Source organism: Lissotriton vulgaris, unplaced genomic scaffold, assembly GCF_964263255.1.
Source record: "Lissotriton vulgaris unplaced genomic scaffold, aLisVul1.2 SCAFFOLD_1485, whole genome shotgun sequence".
In the NCBI taxonomy this organism is placed as follows: domain Eukaryota; kingdom Metazoa; phylum Chordata; class Amphibia; order Caudata; family Salamandridae; genus Lissotriton; species Lissotriton vulgaris.
This window is the reverse complement of record NW_028247012.1, coordinates 561,196-588,465: the sequence shown is the minus strand read 5'-3', so window position 1 is coordinate 588,465 and position 27,270 is coordinate 561,196. Positions and strand designations below refer to the sequence as shown.

At 41.5% G+C, this 27,270-nt stretch overlaps 1 protein-coding gene across 1 annotated transcript in view; it reads right to left on the bottom strand.

The window, feature by feature from the left end:
• Positions 1 to 7,523: 7,523 nt before the first annotated feature.
• Positions 7,524 to 27,270, bottom strand: part of LOC147665671 (cytochrome P450 2C37-like) — a 368,711-nt gene continuing 348,964 nt past the window's right edge. The window contains exon 5 of the mRNA XM_086949608.1: positions 7,524 to 7,949. Within this exon, the coding sequence (XP_086805734.1) occupies positions 7,524 to 7,949 (426 nt within the window). The remainder of the gene's footprint in view (positions 7,950 to 27,270) is intronic.

Genomic DNA, 27,270 nt, shown 5'->3' with positions numbered 1-27,270 from the left:
TAGCGATGTAGTGTTCAGAAACACATTTCCAGATGCTGTTAGTACACTAGCTGTGGGATGTGCTAACTTTTCCATCTTAGGTGACCTGACCCTGCATTTTGATATTCAGAACAACCCGACGGTGAGCAGTATTCTAGCTGACTTAGAGGCTCTTCAGCTCTCCCAACAGGTATCTCAGCCCACCCATGTAGGGGGCCACATTTTGGACCCCTTCTTCACCAACTTGGCCGAGGCTAGGGTTATGTCTATCTCCCCTTTAGGGTGGACGGATCATTTTCTGGTGACCATTCGGTACCCTTTACCTGAGACCCCTCCCACTCCATCGGTCAGTAGGGTCCCCAGGCGGCACTGGAATAAACTTAGGCTGGACGACCTGCATCGTCTCCTAGGGGAAGAGCCGCTGGGCCCACTGAATAATGTGGAAACAGGCTATGACCAGTTCTGCACCTGGATTTCCAAGGCATTGGACTCCTTGATTCCCATTGTTTCAAGTAAAGTAAGCGCTAGAGAGTCGAGCCCCTGGTATGATAGTGCGCTATGTGCCTTGAAGGGTACTTGTAGACGGGCGGAAAGAGCGCGGCGGAAGACTTATGGGGCTGATTTGAAAGCCGCATATGTCGCTTCCGTCAAAACTTACCATCGTGCTATCTGTAGAGCTCGCGCGGCATTCTTTGCCTTGGAATTCCGCAACAGCTCGAACCCGTCCAAGACCATATTCAAGGCCGTCAAAGATCTTTTGGCGAAAAGGACTTCCTCTGTGGCAGTGGGGTCCATTTCCCACTGTGAGTCCTTGGCTTCCTTCTTCTTGGAGAAGGTCCAGGCTATTTACCGGGCCTTCCCCAGTACGGGGACCGTCTTGGAAGTCCTAGATGGGGTTCAAAGCCACTCTATCTTGCACTCTTTTACCCCACTACTCTTGGAGGGGTTTAATAAATTTGCTTTGCAGATTAAATCTGGCTCTCCGTCGGATCCAGTAAGACCCGCTCTTTTTAGAGAACATATTTACAACAAGGGGTGGTGAGGGACAGAGTCTCTGAATTAAGCAGAAAGCTCTCACCCAGTCAAGAGATCAGGGCTAGATCCAACACCGTTTTTTAGCTCACTGCACCATCCCAGTTTCAGAACCTGGCTGTATGCAAATTAGTCTGTTCCTGTCCCAGTGCATGATGGGAACAGGGCAAACCAAACTAGAAAAGCCAATTCTCACACTGGGAAGGAAACAAGCTCCCGGGGACCGGTTTCTGGCATTACAGCCGTCTTCGGCCCGGTTTGCTTGAATCCTGATGGTGCAATGAGCAAGGGTCTCACATCTGAGAATACCCTTCCACGCTTAGGGTGGACAAAAATATTTACAACAAGGGGTGGTGAGGGACAGAGTCTCTGAATTAAGCAGAAAGCTCTCACCCAGTCAAGAGATCAGGGCTAGATCCAACACCGTTTTTTAGCTCACTGCACCATCCCAGTTTCAGAACCTGGCTGTATGCAAATTAGTCTGTTCCTGTCCCAGTGCATGATGGGAACAGGGCAAACCAAACTACAAAAGCCAAATCTTACACTGGGAAGGAAACAAGCTCCCGGGGACCGGTTTCTGGCATTACAGCCGTCTTCGGCCCGGTTTGCTTGAATCCTGATGGTGCAATGAGCAAGGGTCTCACATCTGAGAATACCCTTCCACGCTTAGGGTGGACAAAAATATTTACAACAAGGGGTGGTGAGGGACAGAGTCTCTGAATTAAGCAGAAAGCTCTCACCCAGTCAAGAGATCAGGGCTAGATCCAACACCGTTTTTTAGCTCACTGCACCATCCCAGTTTCAGAACCTGGCTGTATGCAAATTAGTCTGTTCCTGTCCCAGTGCATGATGGGAACAGGGCAAACCAAACTACAAAAGCCAATTCTTACACTGGGAAGGAAACAAGCTCCCGGGGACCGGTTTCTGGCATTACAGTCGTCTTCGGCCCGGTTTGCTTGAATCCTGATGGTGCAATGAGCAAGGGTCTCACATCTGAGAATACCCTTCCACGCTTAGGGTGGACAAAAATATTTACAACAAGGGGTGGTGAGGGACAGAGTCTCTGAATTAAGCAGAAAGCTCTCACCCAGTCAAGAGATCAGGGCTAGATCCAACACCGTTTTTTAGCTCACTGCACCATCCCAGTTTCAGAACCTGGCTGTATGCAAATTAGTCTGTTCCTGTCCCAGTGCATGATGGGAATAGGGCAAACCAAATTACAAAAGCCAATTCTTACACTGGGAAGGAAACAAGCTCCCGGGGACCGGTTTCTGGCATTACAGCCGTCTTCGGCCCGGTTTGCTTGAATCCTGATGGTGCAATGAGCAAGGGTCTCACATCTGAGAATACCCTTCCATGCTTAGGGTGGACAAAAATATTTACAACAAGGGGTGGTGAGGGACAGAGTCTCTGAATTAAGCAGAAAGCTCTCACCCAGTCAAGAGATCAGGGCTAGATCCAACACCGTTCTTTAGCTCACTGCACCATCCCAGTTTCAGAACCTGGCTGTATGCAAATTAGTCTGTTCCTGTCCCAGTGCATGATGGGAACAGGGCAAACCAAACTACAAAAGCCAATTCTTACACGGGGAAGGAAACAAGCTCCCGGGGACCGGTTTCTGGCATTACAGCCGTCTTCGGCCCGGTTTGCTTGAATCCTGATGGTGCAATGAGCAAGGGTCTCACATCTGAGAATACCCTTCCACGCTTAGGGTGGACAAAAATATTTACAACAAGGGGTGGTGAGGGACAGAGTCTCTGAATTAAGCAGAAAGCTCTCACCCAGTCAAGAGATCAGGGCTAGATCCAACACCGTTTTTTAGCTCACTGCACCATCCCAGTTTCAGAACTGGCTGTATGCAAATTAGTCTGTTCCTGTCCCAGTGCATGATGGGAACAGGGCAAACCAAACTACAAAAGCCAATTCTTACACTGGGAAGGAAACAAGCTCCCGGGGACCGGTTTCTGGCATTTTTTCCCTTCATAAAAGGAGTATACCCTGCCACTATAGGTGTGGCAGGGTATACTCAGACATGAGTCCCTTTCTCACTGCACCATCAGGATTCAAGCAAGCCGGGCCGAAGACGGCTGAAATGCCAGAAACTGGTCCCCGGTAGCTTGTCTCCTTTCTGGTTAAGAATTGGCTTGGTAGTTTAGTCTGCCCTGTTCCCATGATGCACTGGGCCAGGGACAGACTGATTTGCATAGAGCCAGGCTCTGAGCTGGGATGGTGCAGTGAGATAAATAACGGTGATGGATCAAGCCCTGATCTTTGGACTGGGTAAGAGTGGTCTGCCTAATTCAGACACTCTGTTCATCACCACCCCCTTTTCTGAATCGTTTTTGGCCACTATAGGTGTGGCAGGGTATACTCAGACATGAGTCCCTTTCTCACTGCACCATCAGGATTCAAGCAAGCCGAGCCGAAGACGGCTGAAATGCCAGAAACTGGTCCCCGGTAGCTTGTCTCCTTTCTGGTGAAGAATTGGCTTGGTAGTTTAGTCTGCCCTGTTCCCATGATGCACTGGGCCAGGGACAGACTGATTTGCATATAGCCAGGCTCTGAGCTGGGATGGTGCAGTGAGATAAATAACGGTGATGGATCAAGCCCTGATCTTTGGACTGGGTAAGAGTGGTCTGCCTAATTCAGACACTCTGTTCATCACCACCCCCTTTTCTGAATCACCTTTTTAGAGAACAGTCTTTTTTGGGGCGCTCTGCAGTGTGTTCCCTAGTTAATCTTTCACTGGACTCAGGTGTGGTTCCAACTAAATGGAAGCAGGCGGTGGTTTTCCCAATCATTAAGAAGCCTACATTGGACCCCTCGAAACCTGAAAGCTATCGCCCCATATCACTTCTACCCTGGCCGGCGAAGATTGTGGAGGCTCATGTCAATCTGGCCTTGTCAGAACATCTTGGCCGGACCAACGCCTTAGACCCCACGCAGAACGGCTTCGTGCTGGGCACAGCACAGAAACGGCCCTTCTTGCCATGGTAGAGCACCTACGAGCGGTGCTGGATGCTGGTCAGACGGCGGCGCTGATATTATTAGACCTCAGCGCCGCCTTTGACACTGTCTCCCATAGCATCCTGTTGCACCGGCTAGAGGAGATTGGTGTTGGGGGACAGGCTTTACAGTGGTTCCGCTCCTTCCTCGACAATCGTTCATTCTGTGTGGCTATCCCTCCCTTCAAGTCCAAATTCCAGCCTCTGGCCATGGGGGTGCCGCAGGGATCCTCGCTGAGTCCGACGTTATTCAACCTGTACGTGAGACCACTGGCTGAGGTCGCTTGGCAGTGGGACCTGACTCTGGTCTCATATGCCGATGACACTCAGCTGGCGGTTACTCTCAGCAGGGATGCGGAGCAAGACGCCCCCAGGTTTCAGAATGGACTGAAGGCGGTGGCCAACTGGCTGACGGCGAACTGTCTCCAGCTTAATGCCACCAAGACAGAGATCATGATTGTCGGGAAGAGAGTGGAGCTTTGGGGTGACAGGTGGTGGCCTCCAGAACTGGGACCAGCTCCGACTCCGGTTTCGGAACTAAGAAACCTGGGAGTCTGGCTGGATGCCGGCCTCACCTTCGTCGGCCATACCAAGAAAACAGCAGCCTGCTGTTTTGGCGTTCTTCGAGGTTTAAGACCCGTGCTTAAATTTTTTGATGCCCCAACCAGGCAGCTGGTAATTCAGGCTACAGTTATTTCTCGCCTGGATTACGCCAGCTCTCTCCTGGTGGGGGCCAATCAGGCAGAAATTACCCGCTTACAGAGGGTACAGAATGCCGCAGCCAGAGCGATAGTTGGCTTGCCTAGATTCTGTCCTGTTTCCAATGTCCTCCGCTCCTTGCATTGGCTTCCAGTGAGGAAGAGAATCCATTTTAAGGTCCTTTGTTTGACTTTTAAAATTTTGAAAGGCATAGGTCCCCAGGTTTTGTCTAACTTTCTGTCCTTTTATGTCCCGACACGCGCTCTGCGTTCTTCGGGCCAAGCTCTCGTGGAGTATGAGTTTTATGTTAAAAAATTTTGTTATTGTAACTGTATGTAATTTTGACAAGAAATTTTAATACCCATCATATTGTTTGGCCTTCTGGTCATTTCTAATATGATTTTTAAACATACTGAATAAAAATATACTTTTTATATAATTTTGATAACCTTTCTCAATTGTTCCTTCTTGATAACTGGTCTGACCTATTTGTCCACTCACACACCTAGATGTCCTAGGAATTTTTCTCGCACCTGTTGCTACCCTGCCCTAGGAGTCTATAGATCTTCACTACCCAGGGGGTCCTTGTTATTCTCACTTGCTTACCCACAGCTTGTCTGTGTAGGGCTGTGTTCATTGGTATCATTACAAATTATATCAACGATTGTCAGTACTGACTTCAGTTTGACTCTTGCCCCTTGTATATATATCTGGTATATATCCGTATCGCCTCTATACCATGGCCCAACTACCAACCTTTGGGTTCTCCGATGAGGTTTTCGCTACCCTTGTCGGAATTAGTTCTGCAGCCAGTAGTAGTAGTACACCTAATGTTACCAATAACGAGGATAGTCGTAAACTCCTTGAACTCAAAAAGAAACTAACACGTATGGAAGCCCATGGGGAGTTTATGTTAGCTTATTTTAAGAATGGGATTATCCCCATGGGCCTTAAAGTACGGAACATCCCTGGCCTCTTTGTTCATCACAGGCCATTTTTAGAGAAATGGAGCCTAATAGCGAACAGGTGCTCCAGAGATCTTATGATCCTCATAATCGAAACTGCGAAGGAGTTAGCTGCAGATATCAAAAAAGAGATTGAAGATCTAGAGACCAAACTTAAGAATTCTGGTAATGTAGATGATGCAATTAAAAGAATTGAGGAAGCTAACAAAGAACTAGAGTCATTTAGTGCCTATCTTAATAAACGAAAGAACGACAAACTAACAAAAGATAAGCGCTATTATACACTGGAAGGAACGTATCCCTACCTGAAGCAAGACTTCTACAAACAGAACCATTACGTTGACGAAATTAGACCTACCCCACAAAGAGTCAACAACTTCACAGACTCTTCAGACTCAGAAAATGAGGGACAAAGTAACTACTATGAGGCAGAAAATAACTATAACCAATACAACGGACCCCGTACTAAGCAGCCTTTTTTAGCCAACAGGGGCCCGAGACGAGGCAGACCCAGAGTCCATTTCCAAACTCAGTCCAGGGGCAACTTCCAGCAAGCCCACCATCAACAACAACATCAACAGCACCCTCACCAACCACAGGAACCCCAATTCATACGGGAAACACGCAATCGCCAGTATTGGGGCCAGGGGATGTAATCCCCATTTTCAACCTGTCCTCCAAACATATAGATATCCATACTGAGTCTTTACTCTCCAAAGGTCTATCATATGTCCCTCATGCCCAAGTCAATGTATTTGAATTACAGAAAGATATCATTTCTTTCTTCAGAAAGATTAGACTAAAAAAGTTTTTTTCTTCCTCAATGCCGGATATCAGTGATGCGACTCAGAGAACCAGCCAGCTATCTTTACCTTCCTCCTTTAACCCTTCGTTAGACCAGTTAGGACCAGAGGTAGCAAGCTTTGAACTAGTTGTTCTTCAACAACTGGAAAGATCCCTTCGATTCATACCAAAACCTATTTACAATTTGAATAGAGAAGAATCAAAAGCTCTTCAGAATCTTAGAAAAGACAAGAAGTTGATAATCAAAAGCTGCGATAAAGGCGGTGGTATCGTTTTGATTGATAGTGATAAGTATGAACAAAAGATGTTAACTATGCTATCAGACACTACCACTTACTCTGAGGTTAGGACTAATCCCCTAGCCTCAACATCTAAGAAAATATTGAGCCTTACACTTACAGCTCTCGCATCTGGAGATATCAATCAAAAAGAATTCGATTACCTCAACAGCCATCAACACAAAACAGCATGCATTTATGGCATGCCTAAGATTCATAAAGACCTGATAGACCCCCCTTATAGACCCATTGTTTCGACGATAGGCACTAATACAGAACCACTCTCTAAGTTCATTGATTCTTACCTGCGTCCCCATATACCCAACATTACTTCTTACATTAGAGATACAGGGTCTATGATATCAAAAATAGAAAACCTGCCCTTTGACCCCAATAAAGACCTGTTGGTCACAATGGATATTGAAGCCCTGTATAGCAATATCCCGCAAAAGGAAGCTATACTAACCACTAGTTGGTTCATCGACACCTTTAACATCGCTTGTCCTAAGGATTTTTTACTAAAACTGCTTCAGATTGTTTTATCTGAGAATATTGTTGAATTTGGAAACTCTCTTTTTCGCCAAACAAAGGGCGTCAGTATGGGGGCGTCTGTGGCGCCCTCCATCGCCAATATCTATATGGCGGCCTTTGAAACGAAATTTATATACAACGAGATAGCGCCATTCTACGAGTCAATCTCCCATTGGTCCAGATATATTGATGACATCTTCTTTATCTGGACCAATGGGAGAGACTCCCTTTTAGAATTCCTTGAATGGATTAATCTGACGGACACAAATCTCAAATTCACGGCACAATATAGTGATATTCAAGTCGAATTCTTGGACATAATTATTAAGAACCAAGACAATAAACTTATTGTAGATCTGTTCATTAAATCTACAGCGAGGAATACTCTTCTCCATTTTAAGAGTTTTCACCCGCGATGCCAAAGGGAAAGTATCCCCTTTTCTCAATTTCTTCGAGTTCGAAGAAATTGTTCCAATCTGGCAGATTTTGATATCCAGGCCAAAATCATGAGACAGAAATTCCTTAATAGAGGTTACCCACATAGGTTGATCCGAGATTCGTATAAACGAGCCAGATTTTACGACCGGGACCACCTCCTCAGGACAAAACCACCAGTAACTAATGACCAACTGGTATGTATAACAAAGCACTCTACCCTAGACAATACAATAAGACATATTGTAAACAAGAATTGGCATATTCTGAATTCGAATCCCTCCAGCAGTAAACTAGAGAAACCCATCTTTGCACATAGGAGGAATAAAAATCTCAAAGACCTGGTTGTTCATTCACGATTTACATCAAGCAATCTTCAGTCAGAATTTGTACAAAGATCAATTAATAGTATTTTTCCTGTTAAAGGTACTGTCAAATGCTCAGCCTGTAAATCCTGCAGCAACATCATTGAAGGTGAGTCTTTTGAACACAATGGCTGTCGTACCTCTGCAACTGATATGTGGAACTGCAAAACCTCTAATTGTATATATTTCATTCTGTGCCCATGCCAGCTTGGTTATGTGGGCGAGACCTCTAGGTCCGTACAAACTAGGCTGACAGAACATAGGTCAGCCATTCGGACCAACAAACAGTTAGCGCCATTGGTGAAGCACTTCACCGAAAATCACCATGCTCCAGACAACATTATGTGGCGCATTTTGGAAAAAATTAGACTCCCTAGTAGCAAAGGAGGTGACCAAGTCAGAAAGAAGAGGGAAGTCTTTTGGATTTTCTCCTTGGGAACTTTCAAACGAGGTCTCAATGCGGAAATTCCCTGGGAGAACGCCATCCTATAGGTATCTCTAGCTATTCACCCCTTAATGTAGAAAAGGTAGTTCATACAGCTGTCCCTTTAATTATATACTTATTAGGACTTAAATAATTTTCGACTACCTTAATCGATAAACAATACTGAGCGACTGAATCGATTTGTTTGATTATTTTCCAGTCTTTAGCTATTATTAATTTCTGTTCTGGATTACAGTATTATTAGTACTTAGCACGATACCCAAATGGGATAAATACTGAAACTTCGAGACCGAACTAGTTCTACCTCTGAGAACTTCTAATATTATGAATTATCTAGTATATCACCATTATAAATATTACGTATTGTTCATGCCTCTACATAAGCAGTATACTTTATATACACACATTCTTAGGGTCTATGCCTAATATTGATCCAGTTTGCACTGAACAAGTGTCTGATATAGCTACACTGTTTAATATCAATAACCTAAAAAAATCCCTCCGTGTCTGAGCAGAGCGGGATTATCACGAATACGGTGATGAATACATCACACGTTTTATCCATAACAATATGCGCCGTAAGCCTTCTGCGATCGATCATTCCCGCGCACTTTCGAGCGCCATTTTGAAACGGGATCACTTTCGACTCATTAGTCCTACTTCGATCACACCAGCACCATTAATGTGACAGGGGGGTTTTCCGCGCCAAAAATTTCTCCTTAAATACGGAAGTATTCGCTCGCTGGCTATCTTCTATCTTCGCGGAGGACGAGTCCCCACACGACGGAGCACGGAGCAGCAACATCTTGCTGTCTGTCCCTAACTACTCGATTTCCGGTAAGAACCCCGCTATGGTGCGCATATTGAGCACACCAAGACGCCAACAGATCTAATATTGTCTCACTATTTACCAATATTGAGACTATACCAGACTAAATCGGTATTTTGACTCTATTTTCAGAGTTCATTATTTTTTTCTCCATGACAAGGCGCTATCCCGAGTCGACCTGCTTGAAGTGTGTATAGCACAAGCGCTACTTTATTTCAGATCAAGGTAATTACAACTGTTCCGTTATGTGGGGCATGCTATCATACCTAAACAGGCCCTGATTTTTCAGACTGTCTCGCTATTAATTAATATTGAGACTTCATGATATTAATTCGCTATTATGACCCTATTTTCAGAGCCCATTTTTAATTCTTATAATAAGGCGCCATCATCAGTTAACCTGTTTCCAGCGTCAAGTCCATCAACCGCCATAGTATTTCAAATTAATGTAATTAATATATCTATCTTCTATCATTAGCTGACTAAATCTTAGACCAACGCTGTGACAATAGCCACATTTTATGATGAGTAAGCCTATCTACTGGTTCCGTTTATTTTTTAGTTCATTTATTTTACCTATCGATATGGGACATCCACATCACGGCCATCAATGTCTGTATAAAGAATAACCTTCAACAACATTATTCATACGTCCTGCGTGGAAACCTCAGGTACAGAGATGGCACTATCATTTCTATGATCTGTGCTATATAATATCAGTCTATCTTCTAGTACAGTTAGCGCTTACCCCCTTTTTCCCCCCCCTTCCCGTTTTCTTATGGTCTTCATTCTTCCAGCAGTCGGTGGAATTCACCTAGAAGTTGGTAGAAATTGCTTGGGATCCTTGGGGGCCAAATATAATTATGCATCCGTGACATAACCAGTATATAACGATAAGGTCATATGGTGGCTATATTTGTTTGAGCATTTGAATTTCTTGCCCACCGCCACTATGACTCTAACTATAACTGTAGTGTTATCCACATGTTGTGTGCAGGACGTTTGAGCCATTGTGTTTAAATGCAGATGAATAATTTTATGTGTCCATCCATTTACTAATGTTAATTTTATTAATAGGATCCCCTTCATTCAATTATTATACTTTCACGCATAACTACTGCATGAAGAGTTCACCTTCAGTGTCTTTGCTACATGGATAGAGCTTCCATTGTTGTAAGTATACTATTGTAAATTGAGCACATTGCTAAGGTCCATTATGACCCTATTCCAACAAATAGTAAGAAATCATGTGACCAATGTATGTTTATCATGTTCTTTCATTTCAAAAGATACAGTCTTAATTTTATGTACTGAGAAGTGATTCAACTTCAGCTTAAATATAGAAGCTCGACTGTGTGCCTCATTAATGTAGGGGGTTGCCCTCTATGATCCATTCACAATGATCTTTCTCTGAGTCAGATACTGTACAATCGCCAGACGCTATTTTGCTCATCAATGGCTTTGAGTGTACAAATTAATAGTCATGGTCAGTCTTTAAGTAAGGAATAATGTTCTGAATATGTTAGTAATAACAAATAAAAGGTTTTTTTGCTATTCTACTATATTTTGGTTAAAATGCTGACACAAATTTATGAACGTTCAGATAACATGTATATTTTTTTATAACTATGTTTCAGGAATTAAACTGTGTCTCCTGAAGAAGGCGGTCCACTGCCGAAACGCGCGTCGAGTTTTAATGCTTGTTTCATTATTTTTGTGATTATCTCTATGTTTTTGTCGATATATTCTTTTACTTTGTGGAGTATGAGTTTTATGTTAAAAATTTTTTTTATTGTAACTGTATGTAATTTTGACAAGAAATTTTAATACCCATCATATTGTTTGGCCTTCTGGTCATTTCTAATATGATTTTTAAACATACTGAATAAAAATATACTTTTTATATAATTTTGATAAACTTTCTCAATTGTTCCTTCTTGATAACTGGTCTGACCTATTTGTCCACTCACACACCTAGATGTCCTAGGAATTTTTCTCGCACCTCTCGCCGTGGTCCCTCATTTCAGGCTTTGTCGTGCTGGTGGTCGCTCCTTCTGTGTCAAAGCTGCAACTATTTGGAATTCCCTCCCGGTGGAAATTCGTCTGCTGGAGGATCCTATGCTTTTTCGGAAAGCCATTAAAACATTTTTGTTTTAGTCTCTCCTTCTAGCTGTCCTATTCTGTTTTTGGCTTCGAGTTGTGCTATGTTCTACCTTGTTGGGGCGCCAGGACGCTCCTTTGCTGGAGCAGCTGTGCGCAAAATAAATACCTGTAACATAACATAACATAACATAACTCTAGAAAGGTTAATTTTAGTTGATCACAGTAGTGGAATGAAGTTTGGGATGAGTCATAGAAGGGAGGTTGAGGATGAAACAGAGTTGAGCATTGGAACGAGTCAAGGGTGCTTTTTTAAATATATTTTCTCAGCTCCTTCAGTAGGAGTAAAGTTATATACATATATATATATATAGATATATATATATATAAAGTCGAAAATTCTTTGTTTCTTTGATGGAAGAAAGCACACGAACACCGTGATCTCCAAGTAGCCTTTTAATGAAGCAGATCAAAGGCAATCATCACTCTACGTGTTTCGGGTCAGAAACCCTTGTTCACGAGTAATTTTCATTTTTCTAAGTGCAACTTTAAATAGTCATGTGGCAGTTGTGTTAACAATAAAAAAGAAAAACAGACTATAGATGTTGTTATCAAAATTAAATCATAAATGTGAATAATACATTTCTTACACACATGTTTTTAGCGGGTAATTTCGTATGAATCATGCTACTTCTTTTTAAATGCACACACTATTATGAGTCTTTGGCTGTTTGGTTCTGAGGGTTTTAAATTAATCACAGATGGTTTGTAATGAAATCTCTCGGTGAGACTACTGTTTTGCTGTCTGTTAATGTCCCTATGGGACAACATCTGCCTAGTAGTCCTAATTAAGGACATAGTCAGGCAAAGACGAGGTACCTGGCCCAAGTGGGCACCCTCATCTTAAATAAATAGCAGCATTTTCCATAAGGGCTTGGTGACATACCCTTTTTGTCATCGCTCTCTCATCCCACTCGTTCTTAAAAACCAAATAAGATAGAGGTAAAATTAGGTTTAGGGTGAGCCGAGGAGGGACAGAGGGGGAAAGACTCTAGAAAGGTTAATTTTGGTTGATCACAGTATTGGAATGAAGTTTGGGATGAGTCATAGAAGGGAGGTTGAGGATGAAACAGAGTTGTGCATTGGAACGAGTCAAGGGTGCTTTTTTAAATATATTTTCTCAGCTCCTAGTTATCCCAAATAATATATTCCCTTAGCATGTACATTAAATACATAAATGTATGTTTTTAACCATGTAGAAACATTGGCACCTTTCGCGTACAGGGCGCCGTTCATGACGTCACACTTAACCTTTGATGCGACACGTAACGTCAAACCATATTCGTACTGTATGTACGGGTACACGCTGACTATGATTAGCAGTACATGTATGGTGCGATCACCCTCTCAGTGACAAATCAGAGCACAGGGCTCGCTAACGAGAATGATTAGAAGTGGTCACTCATTGGAGATCCGATTCTGGGCCTGCCTCTGTGCACATAATAACACCGCCCCCAACTCTCTCTGTTGTTATTTGTTGGTGCACACACTCACACTTGCACATGCGCGGTGCACGCCCGCAAACACTCCCCACATGCCACCACCTAGCATGCTTGCTATCACTAAGCCTGGAAACCAATACATTAGCCAATGTGATGTCCCCCAAGGTCATCATTCTTATAGACCGCGAAACGCTACCAATGATGCTCCTGGGCTTGGTTTGCTCAGCCCCCACGGTTCCCATATAATCCGAACACTGATGTGAGCACGCTCTCTTTTGCCTGCTTGTGCTGCGGTGACAGACAGAGTGTCATCATCGATTTCACGACAAACTCACAGTTCGAGCGGAGGAGGACTCCTGACACTCGACGTGGTATCACTACTGCTGCCGCCCAGTCACAATACCATAGGCGCGGAGGAGGCGGCGCCCGCACCCAAAACACCCCAGACCCAGCTAAACCGCAGCCTTTGAAGACACGACAAAAGACGACAGAAGCAAAGGTAAGAGAAACCGTCACAATATCAGACTCCGCTGTAAATTGAATATGCATGATGCTATTTTTTCCCCATCATATGGCTCTCCTACCCCTTAATGGTTTAAAATTGTATGCACATAGTATAAAAGTTTCTATCTGCGTCACAAGGTCCTATACACCTCTAATTTTATAAAGTATGCGTCCATAAATTTCTGTGTTGTATTTCTAAACTACGCCACGTGCTTAGGCCTCTATCGTTATTAATTGTGCGTCCATCATATTTTTTTTTCTGCATCACAAGGCCGTCCGAGGCATGCCCGGACTGGCCATTGCGGGCACAGGCAATCACCCGATACGCCGCAAGAGTGGGGGCTGGTTTTGGGCCCCTAGGGGCGGATTTTGTTACAGGGCCGTTTTTGCAGCATAGCTGCAAAATCCGCCCTGTAAGAAAATCGGCTGAAAACGGGCCCCGCCAAAGAGCTCGGTCGCACCCCCAACTCCCCTCCTCCCGGGGGCGGCCAAGAACTTTGCCAGGGCCGGTTTTGGTTCCCAGTCCGGCCCTGGTCCCAGGCCTCTATTCTTATTGATCTTCCTTTGTTGATCCTAACATTTCCTTCTGTCTTACGGAGCACTCCTACGCCTTTTTTTTTATAAATTGAGCTTCCATGAATTTCTGTATCCTATTTTTGAAGTGTGTCACGTGTTTTACAATGTGTTCTTTTTATTGTATGTTCATGATGGTATTCTTTTCTGCATCACGTGCCCCTCCTACCCCTCAATGATTTTCTATGTACATAGTATAAGGGAGGACCCAGGGGGAGCCGTGCGCGAGCCGCTCTCTCCCCTGGGTTGGTTCGCGCAAGGGAACTGGCCACAGGTGCAAGGGGCGGTGATTAGCTAGTTGGAGCTGAAGGAAAAAGGGATAAATAAATAAAACAAATTTTGTTACCCGTGCTGCATCACATTTGGCGATGCAGCGCGGGTAACGAAATTCGTTTTTTTTTTTTCCATACTTACCTGACATCGTCCATATCCCGCATTTTACAATCCCCACCCTGCCCCTCCACTGCCTGATGACACCGCCCGGCGTAACGCCCTGCACGAGCTGTGGCTGCTTAAATGCAATCGCAATTTAAGGAATCTCAATTTAGAGACTCCTTAATTGCGTTTTTTGAATTTGGGATGATGCATCCCAAATGCAAAAATACCGGTCACAAATGGAAAGATTCTGAGAATCTGCCCGTTTACGACCGATTTTTTGCTTGATGCAACTTCTTTAACATACTCGTAAATACCAAAGAGAGTTTCAAGGATAACATTTATTTTGCAAACTACCTTTTCAGTGGTTAGCATTGCTATTATGATTCCCTAATATACATCTTTTTTACATTTACAGTCTATTGAAAAGTAATGTGGTGTCTGCAACCAAAAAGCTCCAGCAACTTATACAGAAAACGTTATGGTAAGAATCTTTTCTGAGTTGCGTGCACTATATTTGAAAGCTGACTATGCACCGTCAAGGATGTGTAATTCCTATAGCCCGACGCACAGCACATATTGTTTGAGGTCAAGGGCAACAAGTTTTTATGTGTATTGTGTCCTTGGCACAAGTAGGCACAACTCCCACCAGCACAAACCCTATGGCTGACAGTTAGCAGTACCACATAATGGGTCAGAGAAGGGCACTGTCTGTAGTTAACGTAATATGTTTGCCCATATGTTAATACTGTTCAAACCTGTATTTATGGTTCATTAATTGAATGCATTTATTACTCCGACGCGCACTCTAAGTAAATGTTGTAACCTTTGAGTGCACAACTGTCAGTGGCTCCAGTATACAAAAGTGTGCAGCTCTGACACACGCCTGACCCACATATACTTATCAGAAATGTCTACTGCCGAGTTAATATTTCTGTCCATATGTTAAAGACCTTCAAACTTGTACAACATTGATGCAGTCATTATTATTAGTTAGAGTGACTCTTCCAAATAAATGTTGTAAACTCAGACTGCACTACTAACAATTTCTGTAGTAAAAAAAGTGTACACACACTTCCAAAGTTTAGCACTATGAGGCTATGTATACGGCTCCCAGAATACTCTGCGATTTGACGCAAATAATTGCAGAAGCTTAAAAGCAAGTTTGATAATACTTTGCTTTCAAAATAAAATGTTCATAAAAAAGAGAAAGCAGGAAATAAACAGTTTGCTAAACTACTATAACATTTTTGTAACCATTTTTTGCAGCATCATTTAATAACGTGTTCATCCATGCTAGTGTTTCCCAAAAATATTCATTATAGAAAATCTCTGTAACTACTTTCAGTAAGATTATGGGAAACAAAATTCAACAACCATTGGCAAACAGAGTAGGTCTGAAATTGATGGTCACCTTTTTACTTTTGTCATTGTTTGACTCGTTTTGGCATTGTGTTTGTAAAACTTAATTGCCATGTAAGCTGCTGCCCCCTCACTATTATAACAAACTTTGGCAAAAGCAAAAAATATTTTTGGTTTTAAAAAGCACAAATTTCCACAGTAGTTACTGGCACTGAACAAAACTACTTTGTGTGCTGATATAATCCTTGTGAAACAGCATAATGCTGTGACACACAGTGAAGCCATCCGATATAAAGACAGAGAGAGAGAGAGAGAGAGAGAGAGAGAGCGAGACAGAGACAGAGACAGGAGAGAGAGCAGAGTGGATGAGAGTGGAGGGAACAGAGAGAGAGAGAGAGAGAGAGAGAGAGAGAGAGATGTAATAAAAGCAAAAGGTCACGGTTAATGCCAGACCAAATTAGGGGCCCTATTATTCAAGAAAGTCTCAAAAGTGCACCCATGGAATATGTCCTAGCATTAAGTGCAGCTATAAAGCTTTTGTGAATTCCCAAAAATGTACACAAGTAGGACAAGAAATAGTACTCCTAGAAAATATTTGTGAACTACATTTTAGCATGAGCAAATTTGCATGTGTAGATTTGCTCATGCGAAAATCTGAATGTTTACAAATTCACTTTTACTCCAACACCTTTTTTCCCAACTCAGAAAGAAGGTTGATGTCTGCCATTGTCGGGAAGAAATTTCCAACATTCTTCACTATAACAAAAGATTAGAGAAGAGTTCTTAAAAACGCATAAAACATGGAAGTTAATGGGTTTGCACAGACTCAAAAGGCCATTCTGACCCTGGAACGATGTTTACCATGTAAATACATATAACGTTTTTATTTCAAAAAGCTATTCACCTTTAAACAATGCAATATTAATTACAACATACTTTTCACTTTCTTCTCAACAGGCCCAATGTTTCGAATGCAGCAGATGACAGAACTGTCAATTCCCAAAATGAAATGTAAATCATACTTGTCTTTTTCTGCCTGTATATGTAAAAAATGTATTAATTATGTTGAGTCTAAACACACCTTTTGCATTAGGACTATGGAACAGTGGTATACAAATATAATTCATTCTATTGTCAGATATCTACCTTGGTGATAGTGGAATTACCACTACTTTTTAGACAACAATATTGTGTAGAGGAGTGAGGTTGCTTTTTCCCCTTCAAAGAGGAAGATCTAAATTTATATTTCAACAAATAAACAAAACAATTACTCAATTTCAAAAAGAAAATTAAGTAGGAATGTTAGACGAAGTCTGCTCCAACTCTAAAAGCATTGTGGAAATCGTAACAGGTGAAAAAAAGTGTGTCTCAACATTACTTTTTAAGATAATTTGGACACAAGACTAGACTGCAGGAGCGTCCAAATACTTATGCACTTTTTATGCTGGACAGTATTGCTTCTAAACACCCTTTCACTGCTTTCTTCCAAACCTTCAAAAAAGATTTCATGAATTTACTTGCATAGTCTTTCAGGTCTGTATATCTCTAATGTAAAACAATCGTACTTGTTTTCTCTTTTGTAAACTGACATATGTAAACTCATCAGTCACTCCTATGGTAAGCCTTTACAATCCTGAATGCTGAGTGCTGAGATTTATGAGAGAGCATGGCCAAACATAACCAAGCTAACTTTTCTTTAGCTACATAGAAACATGTATTGTAACCTGTCAAACACTTTGAAATACTACCCTCCCACTAGTCCTAGAGGTGGATGTAGAATTCAACCGTTCTTCATAAAATAGAATTGGATGTCACTAAGTACAAAGTATTTCTCTATTATGGAATCCCTAATGCATCCCTTAAACATTCAAGCGAAGTCCAAACACATACTAACTGAAACACACCAACCAATAGTAACCTATAAAATTTGCCAAACAACCCTTTGAAGGTGTGATCAATCCAAAAAATACTCCTTTGGTACATCAAATATAGTACAAAACACATAAACTACTTGCACCCCAACAACTTTGCTTGAGCTGCAACACAGAGATTGCAGGACAACCACTTGCTGCTACAGAAAGCACATCAGCAGCTGCAACACCATCTTTAGCAAACAGTCCATACTCGCATATTGATCTTGAGTTTCGTAAACTTAAATGTCTATGCATTTATTGTGATGACCTTTTGTGTTATGCAAACACTATATTAACCTCATCAAAAACAAGAAACAGCAGCAGCGCTGTCCTCAACATTAGTTATTAGACATTTATCAAGCTTTTTTGTAATAAAAACTACCCCGTCCGAAGTCAGTTGAAAATGTGCATACTTGCTGCCTTTCTTGCCTTGGGTTATCAATTACTCTTGAATTTCATTTTCTGATTCAAACTCATGACCCTTTATCGAGCCTTTTTGTTCTACCTACTACCCCGGCCGAAAGCAGTGGGAAATTTGCACACTTGCTGCCTTTCTAGGCTGGGGTTGTCAATTGTCCTTCTTGTAATACAAATTCTAAGTGCAGGCCCTTTATTGAGCCTTCTTGGTAACTACTACCCATGAATGGCAGTGGGTTATTAGCGCACTTCCTACCGTTCATGTATAAACAAAAGCTTAAAAGTCTAACAATATTAAAAAAGAGCCAGTATAGTCAATGGTTATCAAATCTTCTGTTTCTTATTGAAATTCAAGCTACAGGTCCTTTATTGAGCCTCATACTCAATATACTTTGAGTATAATTAAAGAACTAATCGTATCTGTCACAGGCAATGAGAGTGAAGAAGGAGAAATTAGTGCTGCAGACATGAATTGTGATTTTGAAGACGAAAGCTTTGATGGAGATTTTCTGGAAGTTTTAAATTATGTTGACATTTTAGTACAAATTAAATCAGAAACTGCTGACGAGGAAATTGATCTGAATTACATATCTGATGAAGTTACATTGGAATGTCTCTTAAATTATGAACTATTAATATAATACATTTATTATTGAAAAATAATAAAGCTTTGAGCACTATCTACTAATGTATTTATTGTACTAAAAGTGAACACTTCAATTTCATATTCTGATTCAAAGTCAAGGCCCTTTATTATACCTTTCTGTTGTAGAAGTTTCAACATTTGCAGCCTTTCTTCACTAGTGTTATCAATTATTCTTCTTAAAATTGAAATTCAAACTACAGGCCCTTCATTGACCCTTCTTGTTAACTACTACCCATGAATAGCAGTGGGTAATTTGCACACTTGCGTCCTTTCTTGCTTCCTTTCTACCGCACAGTGTGTGTACTTTCTGCACTAGCTTGCCTCCTTATATATGGTACCCTTTTCTCTGGCTCCCACTGCAGAATCCAACACCCCGTCGGTGTAATGGACTGGAAAACTAAAACACCCACTTCCCTTACAAGGAAATGGGTAGCTTGCACATCTTCAGCAATTCTTATTTTTCATCTTATTCATCTTCCACTCAATCAACATATCATCCACATATTCTGATTCAAACTCGAGGCCCTTTATCAACCCTTTTTGATGTAGCTACTACCCCACCCAAACACAGTTAAAGATGTGCACACTTGTTACCTTACTTGGCTAAGGTTATCAATTATTCTTGAATTTCATGAACTTGATTTATATCAGTTATAGGTTCAGTACAATAACAACATTTGTCTTACAAGTCCAAAAGAACACTGAATGACAGTCTACACTACAGACAACACAGGTCACAATTTGAACTATTATGTCCCTGAAACATACATATTTTGACAATGCATTCCATGAATTATCTATCTTTCATTTCAATCGTGATTACAGATGATACAGTCCACCATTATATGTACACTGCAGACAGCCGGATTCACAACTTCAATTCAGCTTTCCTTGTACATTAAGTACACCATTGGATCTATCCTTGCTTTCTTAACGTAGAGACAATTGTACTCTGTCCTCAGATTCTGTTAACTGTACAAAATAGCATTCATTAATATGTGTATCAATTAGTACCTTCGATCTACATTACACACAGTGGAGTTCACAACTTTAATTCAGCTTTCAATGTAAATTTCTCTTCACTATGTGTGCTTAGAACAGGGGAGGGGAATTCATATCGCCCGACGCCCGAGACATGTTGATTTCTGTCAGGGGCAAGAAGATTTAATGTCTAGTTTGTCCGACGGACAACTAGACATTAAATCAAAGTAAACAGCGATTTCCCTGCTCGGCCCCGCCCCCACAGCTATCATCTCGGTGAGGGGCTGGTAGTGTTCTGTCAGACGCAGCTTCTCTTCCACTACTGGTTGTAGCTTCTGTACGCACGCATCGCTTGTGTATTAGGAGTGCGCACAAGAACAATGGTCTGCCTATGGCTGCTCAACAAGTCTCTGTCATATGATTTACTAATGCCATAGCATGTGTGATGGCACGGGATGCCGAATACAGAACGTAACATTTATTTGCCTTGTTGGTAGGATTCTAAAAATACGTTTTTGTGTTTTCCTAGCTGCTAATGTCTGCGTGGCTAGTGCTGAAACGTGGACACTTTTGCTCTGCAAGCACACGAAGTAGGGAAAAGAGGCGGTAGAAAGAGAATGAAACCGGGATGAACAAGGAGAGGGGTCTTTAAGAGCGTAGTGTCTGCATTTTTTTTGTTTAGTAATTGCCACAATTATACAAGAAGGAACTCCATATTAAAGTTATTTTAACTTGTTTTAGGTTAAAATAAGAACGCAATATAAAATGGGCTGAGGCACGGTAAATACTTTCTTCCATCTGTTTGGTTGTCCGTTTTCTCTCTTTCCTTTGGTGCAGTTGTCTAAACAAATCGAAAGTTTGGTGAATATTGCTCATGCCGGAGAGTGAGTTTGTATTTAAAATCCTTAACTACTGGTGCGCCCTGAAGCAGTCCTGCGTGGGTAGCGCTGGAGAGGGCAATCTCATCTGGCATGCGGGGTCCCTTTTGGCTCAGATTCTCTCCTGTTCTGGCCATGGCAGCACTGCAAGGGTTGGAGCGGTCGGCCGAGGCTGTGCTAAAGAGGGCAGTGGAGTTGGATGGTGCTTTAAGATCCAAGAGACCCTGATTGGCCGCCAGGACGGGATAGACCTCGTCATTTAGGTGCTGAAAGGTGATCTTGTGTTCGGGAGAGGCGCTGCCACATTTTCAGAGTGCTTAGGCATTACAATTTCATATTTTCAGGGTATTTAAATTTGACGTTATTTTTTTTATGTGTGAAATTTAAGAATTATCCTGCCCCGACCCTTAACATGGCAAAGTATTTTGTAAGATTTAAGAGCTTTTGGCTCTTTTAGAGACATACTTAGCCCAGCATTTTGAAGGCCTTTTATTTGAGGTTGTGCTCTTAGCTGACGATTTTTTATTGCGTGTGTGACAGTTCCGTGGATTCAGTGTACATTCTACTGGCAAATGTTGGACACCTCGAGTGAAATTTTATTGTGAGTAAACCGAATAATGAAGATGTGAAGAAATGCATATCAGAAACTACCTCTTTTGAGCAATGAGAACTGCCACAAAACCCCTGAATTGTACAATCAACATACTTCCGAGTCAATACATGTAGTTTTCCTAACAGTAATACGGTCTCCATTTTTCCCAATGCTCTGTGGAAATGAACCACAAAGCAAGCAGTGAGACCTTTCCCTACAATCCTACCAAATTAGGTGGACATTTCTTCCTACATTTACCCTGGACACAGATTTTGTTTGATCTTTGATATGAATAAATATTTGGCCATGTCCATGATGAGAATGGGCTGTGGAGTGAGTTGTGAATACTCCCAAATGCATTATTTCGTGGGTGGTCATAAACTTCCCAGGGCATACCGACCCTGAAATACCCTACTGAAACACCCTCTTCTCTCACCTCAGAAAATATTTATTCACAAGAAAAGGTAGGTGCAAGTGAATCTTTTCACAAGTGCACATTTACACTTTGAGCCTAACAACCTGAAAAGCTGTGCTATTTGCTAACCAAAATTGAAATAAGCATTGGCAAACTATAGATCCTAAACAGCCAGAGACTAGGGGTGTCCAACATGTTCCAAGGGGGGCCACACCCATACAAGGTTTTCAGGATTATTACATAAAATAAACATATACCAATGTAATCTAATTGGAACTAATTTGAGTAGTCAGTGGTACTTTTGAAAGTCTGGCAATGGATTCCGACCTGCCCTCGTGGACCTATGCTGGACATCATTGCCACCTAATCCAAAACTTCCTTGAAACCCTTCCCCTTCTGCAACATTCTCATACATTTGTAGAATGTCCTTCATTAGAACAGAAAACAAGTGGCTTCTTTCAGCCTTTTCTGGAAATCCATGGATAGATTTGCGGGCAGTATCTCTGCTCCAGTCAGGGCCAAGTTAAGCACGTGTTATGCAAACCTTTCCTGTTAGGCACTGCCTATCAATAGGAAGTGTTTGGGTCTATCTATAGGAGGTGTGGTTAAGTCTGCGCGGGTGTATGTCTCTAGGGGTGTGGTCCTGCATGGGGTTGTGTGTCTGTCCATTAAGTGATGTATGAGTGTACAGTATGCATCTGCAGTGTAGCTATGTGTCTGTGCAATGGCGTTGTTTGAGTGTGCAGTGGGTGTCTGTCTCAGGTGTGCGTGTCATTGCAGTTGGGTTGTGTGTATGTGCAGTGAGTATGTCAGTATGGCAAGGGGAAGAACTAATTAGGCTGGAAGGAGGCCAGACGTTTTGTGACAGACAGCACCTCCCCAACTGCACAGCATTTCTCATCCATTTATTTTTTACTTCAACACTGAGCTACTCCACCTTAATTATGAATAAGTATATCGTGCTACCAGAATATTATATACAACATTTTGAGCGTCAAAATTTGGAGATGGTAATTGGTAAGCAAAGATTTACTATTCCTAACTCCAGACTCTATATTTTGGTTCTCAATATTTTGGCAGCATGATGTTTCTGCAGTAGGTATTTCCACATACAACCAACATGGATAGATGTGCAAATATGCTGCAGCTTGCGATTTGGACCAGTATATCGAAGCTACCATACCTGAAGTCAGTTATTCAAGATCCTTCCAAGATAATATGGAGGAAGCTTTTCACCACTTCAAAGAATGTCTTGGAGCAGTCACAACTTGGATGGATGCAAATTGTTTAAAACACAATTCTGACAAATCAAAAGTTTTGGTTTTTACCAAAATGGCCCCTGCCACCTTCTATCTGGTGGTGGCCTGTCCTAATCATACCACGTCTGCTAGAAATGTGTGCATCATCTTTGACTCTACCCTCTCTTTTATGCCTCAAATTAAACATATTTTGTCTGTCTGCCTTACGAAGATGAAAATTATAAAGAAGTTTCTTGATCTGGTTTCTGAAGAGACAAGGAAAACAGTTCATTCTTTAATTTTGTCCCATCTGGACTAATTTAACAGTCTCAACCTTGGTCTTCCTGTATATTTGATACACCGACTCCAGTTAATTCAAAATGCAGTGGCACGACTAATCAGGAGAGTCCCGAGATGCCATAATATCTCTCCATATTTGAGACATCTGCACTGGCTTCCAGTGGTATAGCGTATCAACTTCAAAACTCTAACATTGGCTTTCAGCCCTTATCATGGTGAGGCCCCATGTTATCTCCTGAATAGACTGTCTCTGTATACCCAAAAGAGGGCACTTAGATGCAACAATAGTCAACTCCTGCAGACTCCCAAATTTCTGAAGTCTCATTGTGGAGGTAATCCCTTTACTGTACGCACTGCAAAATTATTGACATTCTTCCTTTTCAGTTACGGTTAATTGACTGTCAGCCTTCAAAAGGCAACTTAAAACTTGGCTATTTGACTCAGTTACATTTTTTATTACTTTGGCCTTCTGTTACTGTCTGCTAGATCGCTGGGACACCACCTTCGTACCAGCTGTGGGCTTTAACAGGTGTCATTTGATTGGTTTATTGAAGATCATTTATTGTTTTGTATCAGTGCTTAAGGAGAATATTGCTTTTCTCAGCAATAAAGTCAAGTTTTCCTTCAACATTTTTGCAAATCATTGATATCACTGGTCAGTTTTATTAAAACAAAAATCCAATAATGGCTCTTTGTCATCCCACATTATTGATTTGGGAACAGATGGGACAAGTAGATTGTCTTACAGGACATGTAGATATATGTTGCATTTTGTCCCATGGACAAGTAGATTATTTAAAAATTTCCACACCCCTGTTAGAAGTGCCTTCAATCAATTCTCCGCTCAGTACAGTTCACAACTTGACACCAAGAGTGCTAGCACTACAGAAAACATTCAATACAATCTTGATTTACTTAAACCACAGACAATTGGTATAGAAAATGTACAGTGTGAACATTTAGTTATTCTTGTCAATGGCATTCCCACTAGGAGTAAGAAAATATTGCAAAAAGTAGCAGATATTAGAAAAGTGAAAAAGGCAACGTTCTGTTCTATCTGCTATAAAAAAAAATATATTACAAAAATGTGTATGTGCGAAAAGAATAAATAACTGTAAAAGATACGGACTTTCCATAACTGAAGAAATCTACGAACATTACAGTATTAATCCACTTCATTCTATAGAAGTGATGGGGAATACTATAGAGTTATTCCAAATGAAAGAAGCAAAGGGAAGTCCCATTACAACAATGACGACAGCACTGCCTTAGTTTGACTCACCCCATTACGTTCTCAAGTAGGGTTGAGAGAGGCAAGGAAAGGAGTAAACTACATGTCTACAGATGTACTCCTTTATTTAGAACACTGGATGAAGCACTGAATAAATAAAGTTAGATACAAAACAACATACACAAAAAAAGGCTGCATAAAAGATACACAAAGGAAAGCAACACAAATAGTTCACCGAATCTTGAACACAAACTGGTAAGTCACCAAAAGAACAAAAAGGCTAAGAACACTGCAACAGACGCTACGCTGTGGAACTCATTGTGAAGAAAGGTAGAAACATACTGTAAATAAAGCGGAATTCAAATAAAGAAAAAGTAAAAAAGATACATGGATGACAAAGTCACTGGAGTAATACTCTGTTCCCCAACGCAAAAAAAGATTTTGGAAAAGTTATATGAACAAATTTTTAAGGAGCTGCAAAGGGACCCCATCCCCCGGGACTCAAAAAATAACATTGGGGACTGTGGAGAGAACGCCAATGCCCCCACGGTCCCAGCCGGCTCCCCGCATCCTTCGAGAGCCGGCATTGCTTTCTCAGACAGAACAGCTTACATGCTGCTCTCTCTAACGAAAAGCAATCTGCTTTCCTACTTGAAAGACACAGCAGATTAACTTGCTCTCTCTTTCAAATAGGAAACCGGTTTGCTGTGCTAAAGTGGGAGCCGCGGCGCTCCCGTTCTACCATAGCAAACAGCAGTGTCCCGGGGATAGGCACCCCGAGACACTGCAATAGCCGACCCTGGGAAATGATGGTCCCCAGGGCCATCAAGGGTTCCAGTAAGGAGGCAGCGCGACCCCCTTCCAACATTTAAAAGTCCAGAGAAGTGGAAGTCCCGGGAGCTGGGAAATCCGTGCCATCACGGACCCCCCTATCTTGAATATATTACTGCCCCAGGAAGGTGGCGGTCCCCGAAGAATGTAGGAGACCCGTGACCCCCCACATACTTCAAAATAAACATTGCTGCCAACACTTCCTGGTTTAGAGTGCTGACAGACAGTTGACAGTCAATCAGCATGCAGCTCATGTTCGTCATTCCACAGATTTCTGTACGCGAACGCCGCGATTTTTCTTTAAAAAAAATAAAATAAAATAACCTAAGCATCCATGCACGACCCCCTGACCAAACCTAGAGGGTCAGAATGTTTCTAGCGTGCCCCCTTCCCTTGCATCACAACTTTGTTTTACTGTTGTCTTGTGACTCGGTTCTACCGAGGCACAAGATGGCCGCCAACACGTCCTGGTTTCGAGTGTTGACAGACAGTTGACAGCCAATCAGCATGCAGCTCGCACTCTTAATTGAACGGATTTCAGTACGCGTGCTGAACTCCGTCTCTAGATATTGCTACGATTTTACTTGCTATTTTTTCAGAAACTACTGAACGGATTTACACCATTTAACAAAAAGCACAATCTGCGAACAGAACTCTACCTCTCTGCCAAATTTCGTGTAATTCTGTCAGCCGTTCGGGCTGTAGCCCTGGCTAAAGGTCCCTATGGAAATTTGCATAGGGAAAACATTTTTGGGACCCCCCTTTTTTCTTGGCCCCCGCTTGACGAATCACCCCCAAACTATCAGAAAAGGAGCGGAACCAAACAGGCCATTTTCTTGGAGAAGTTCACGAAGATTCGTCCACCGGCGCCAAAGTTATTCCAAATAGAATGTTGTCGATTTCCTATGGAAACTAGGTCCTAACTATAACTACCTACTGGCGACCGCCAGTAGGTAATATATATATATATATATATATATATATACATATATATATATATATATTCACTGAAAAAAACAGGTTTCAGCCACATTATAGTTAGGAATCAGCATTTATAAAACCTTGCAAATTCACTGAAGAAACCATGGGTAAATTCACTGAAAAAACCATAGGTTGATGTCATCAGTGATGTCATCAGTGATGTCATTTGAGATGTCATGAGTGATGTCATGAGTGATGTCACTGACCAGGTCATGAGTGATGTAATATGTGATGTCATCAGCAGTGCATTGCGGGCGCGCGAGTTATAGTTAGCTAAACTAACTATAATGGGGGAATTTCAATGGTTTTGTATGAGTGTAATGTCCAGCTAACTATAACATGTGTGAAACCTATGGTTTTTTCAGTGAATTTGCAAGGTTTTTTAAATGCTAATTCCTAACTATAACGTGGCTGAAACCTATGGTTTTTTCAGTGAATTTCAAAGGTTTTTTAAATGCTAATTCCTAACTATAACGTGGCTGAAACCTATGGTTTTTTCAGTGAATTTCAAAGGTTTTGTAAATGATAATTATTAATTGTTATATTTTTTCTACTAATTTACTACATTGTTTTAAAGTATTTATTTTTAGATATTTTATTTTTTAAATTACATTACATATTTTTTATATAAATTGAAAAAAAGGTTTTTAAAAATATTGAAATTGTAATATTTTTTTATGTAATATTTTTTTCATTTATGTATATATTTTATATTGCAGGCAATGAAATCCTATGGAAGGAAATTCAAGTTACTGGTAAGTACAGTTAAATTTACTTTTCAGGAATAGTAGTGAGCTGAAAGATGCAGCACTGAGGTATCTCCTGATAATAGGTGAGTAAATTGGAATTCGTAGTTCAACTGATTTTTGAGGAATTTTTTTAAGTTCCAAAACTCCACACTTAGAAAAATTTCCAAGTGAAACCAGTCAATGTTAGCCTATGGAAGGAAATTCAAGTTACTGTAACTACAATTAGAATTACTTTTCAGGATCAGTAGTGGGCTGAAAGATGCAGCACAGAGGTCTCTCCTGATAACAGATGAGTAAATGGGAATGCGTAGTTCG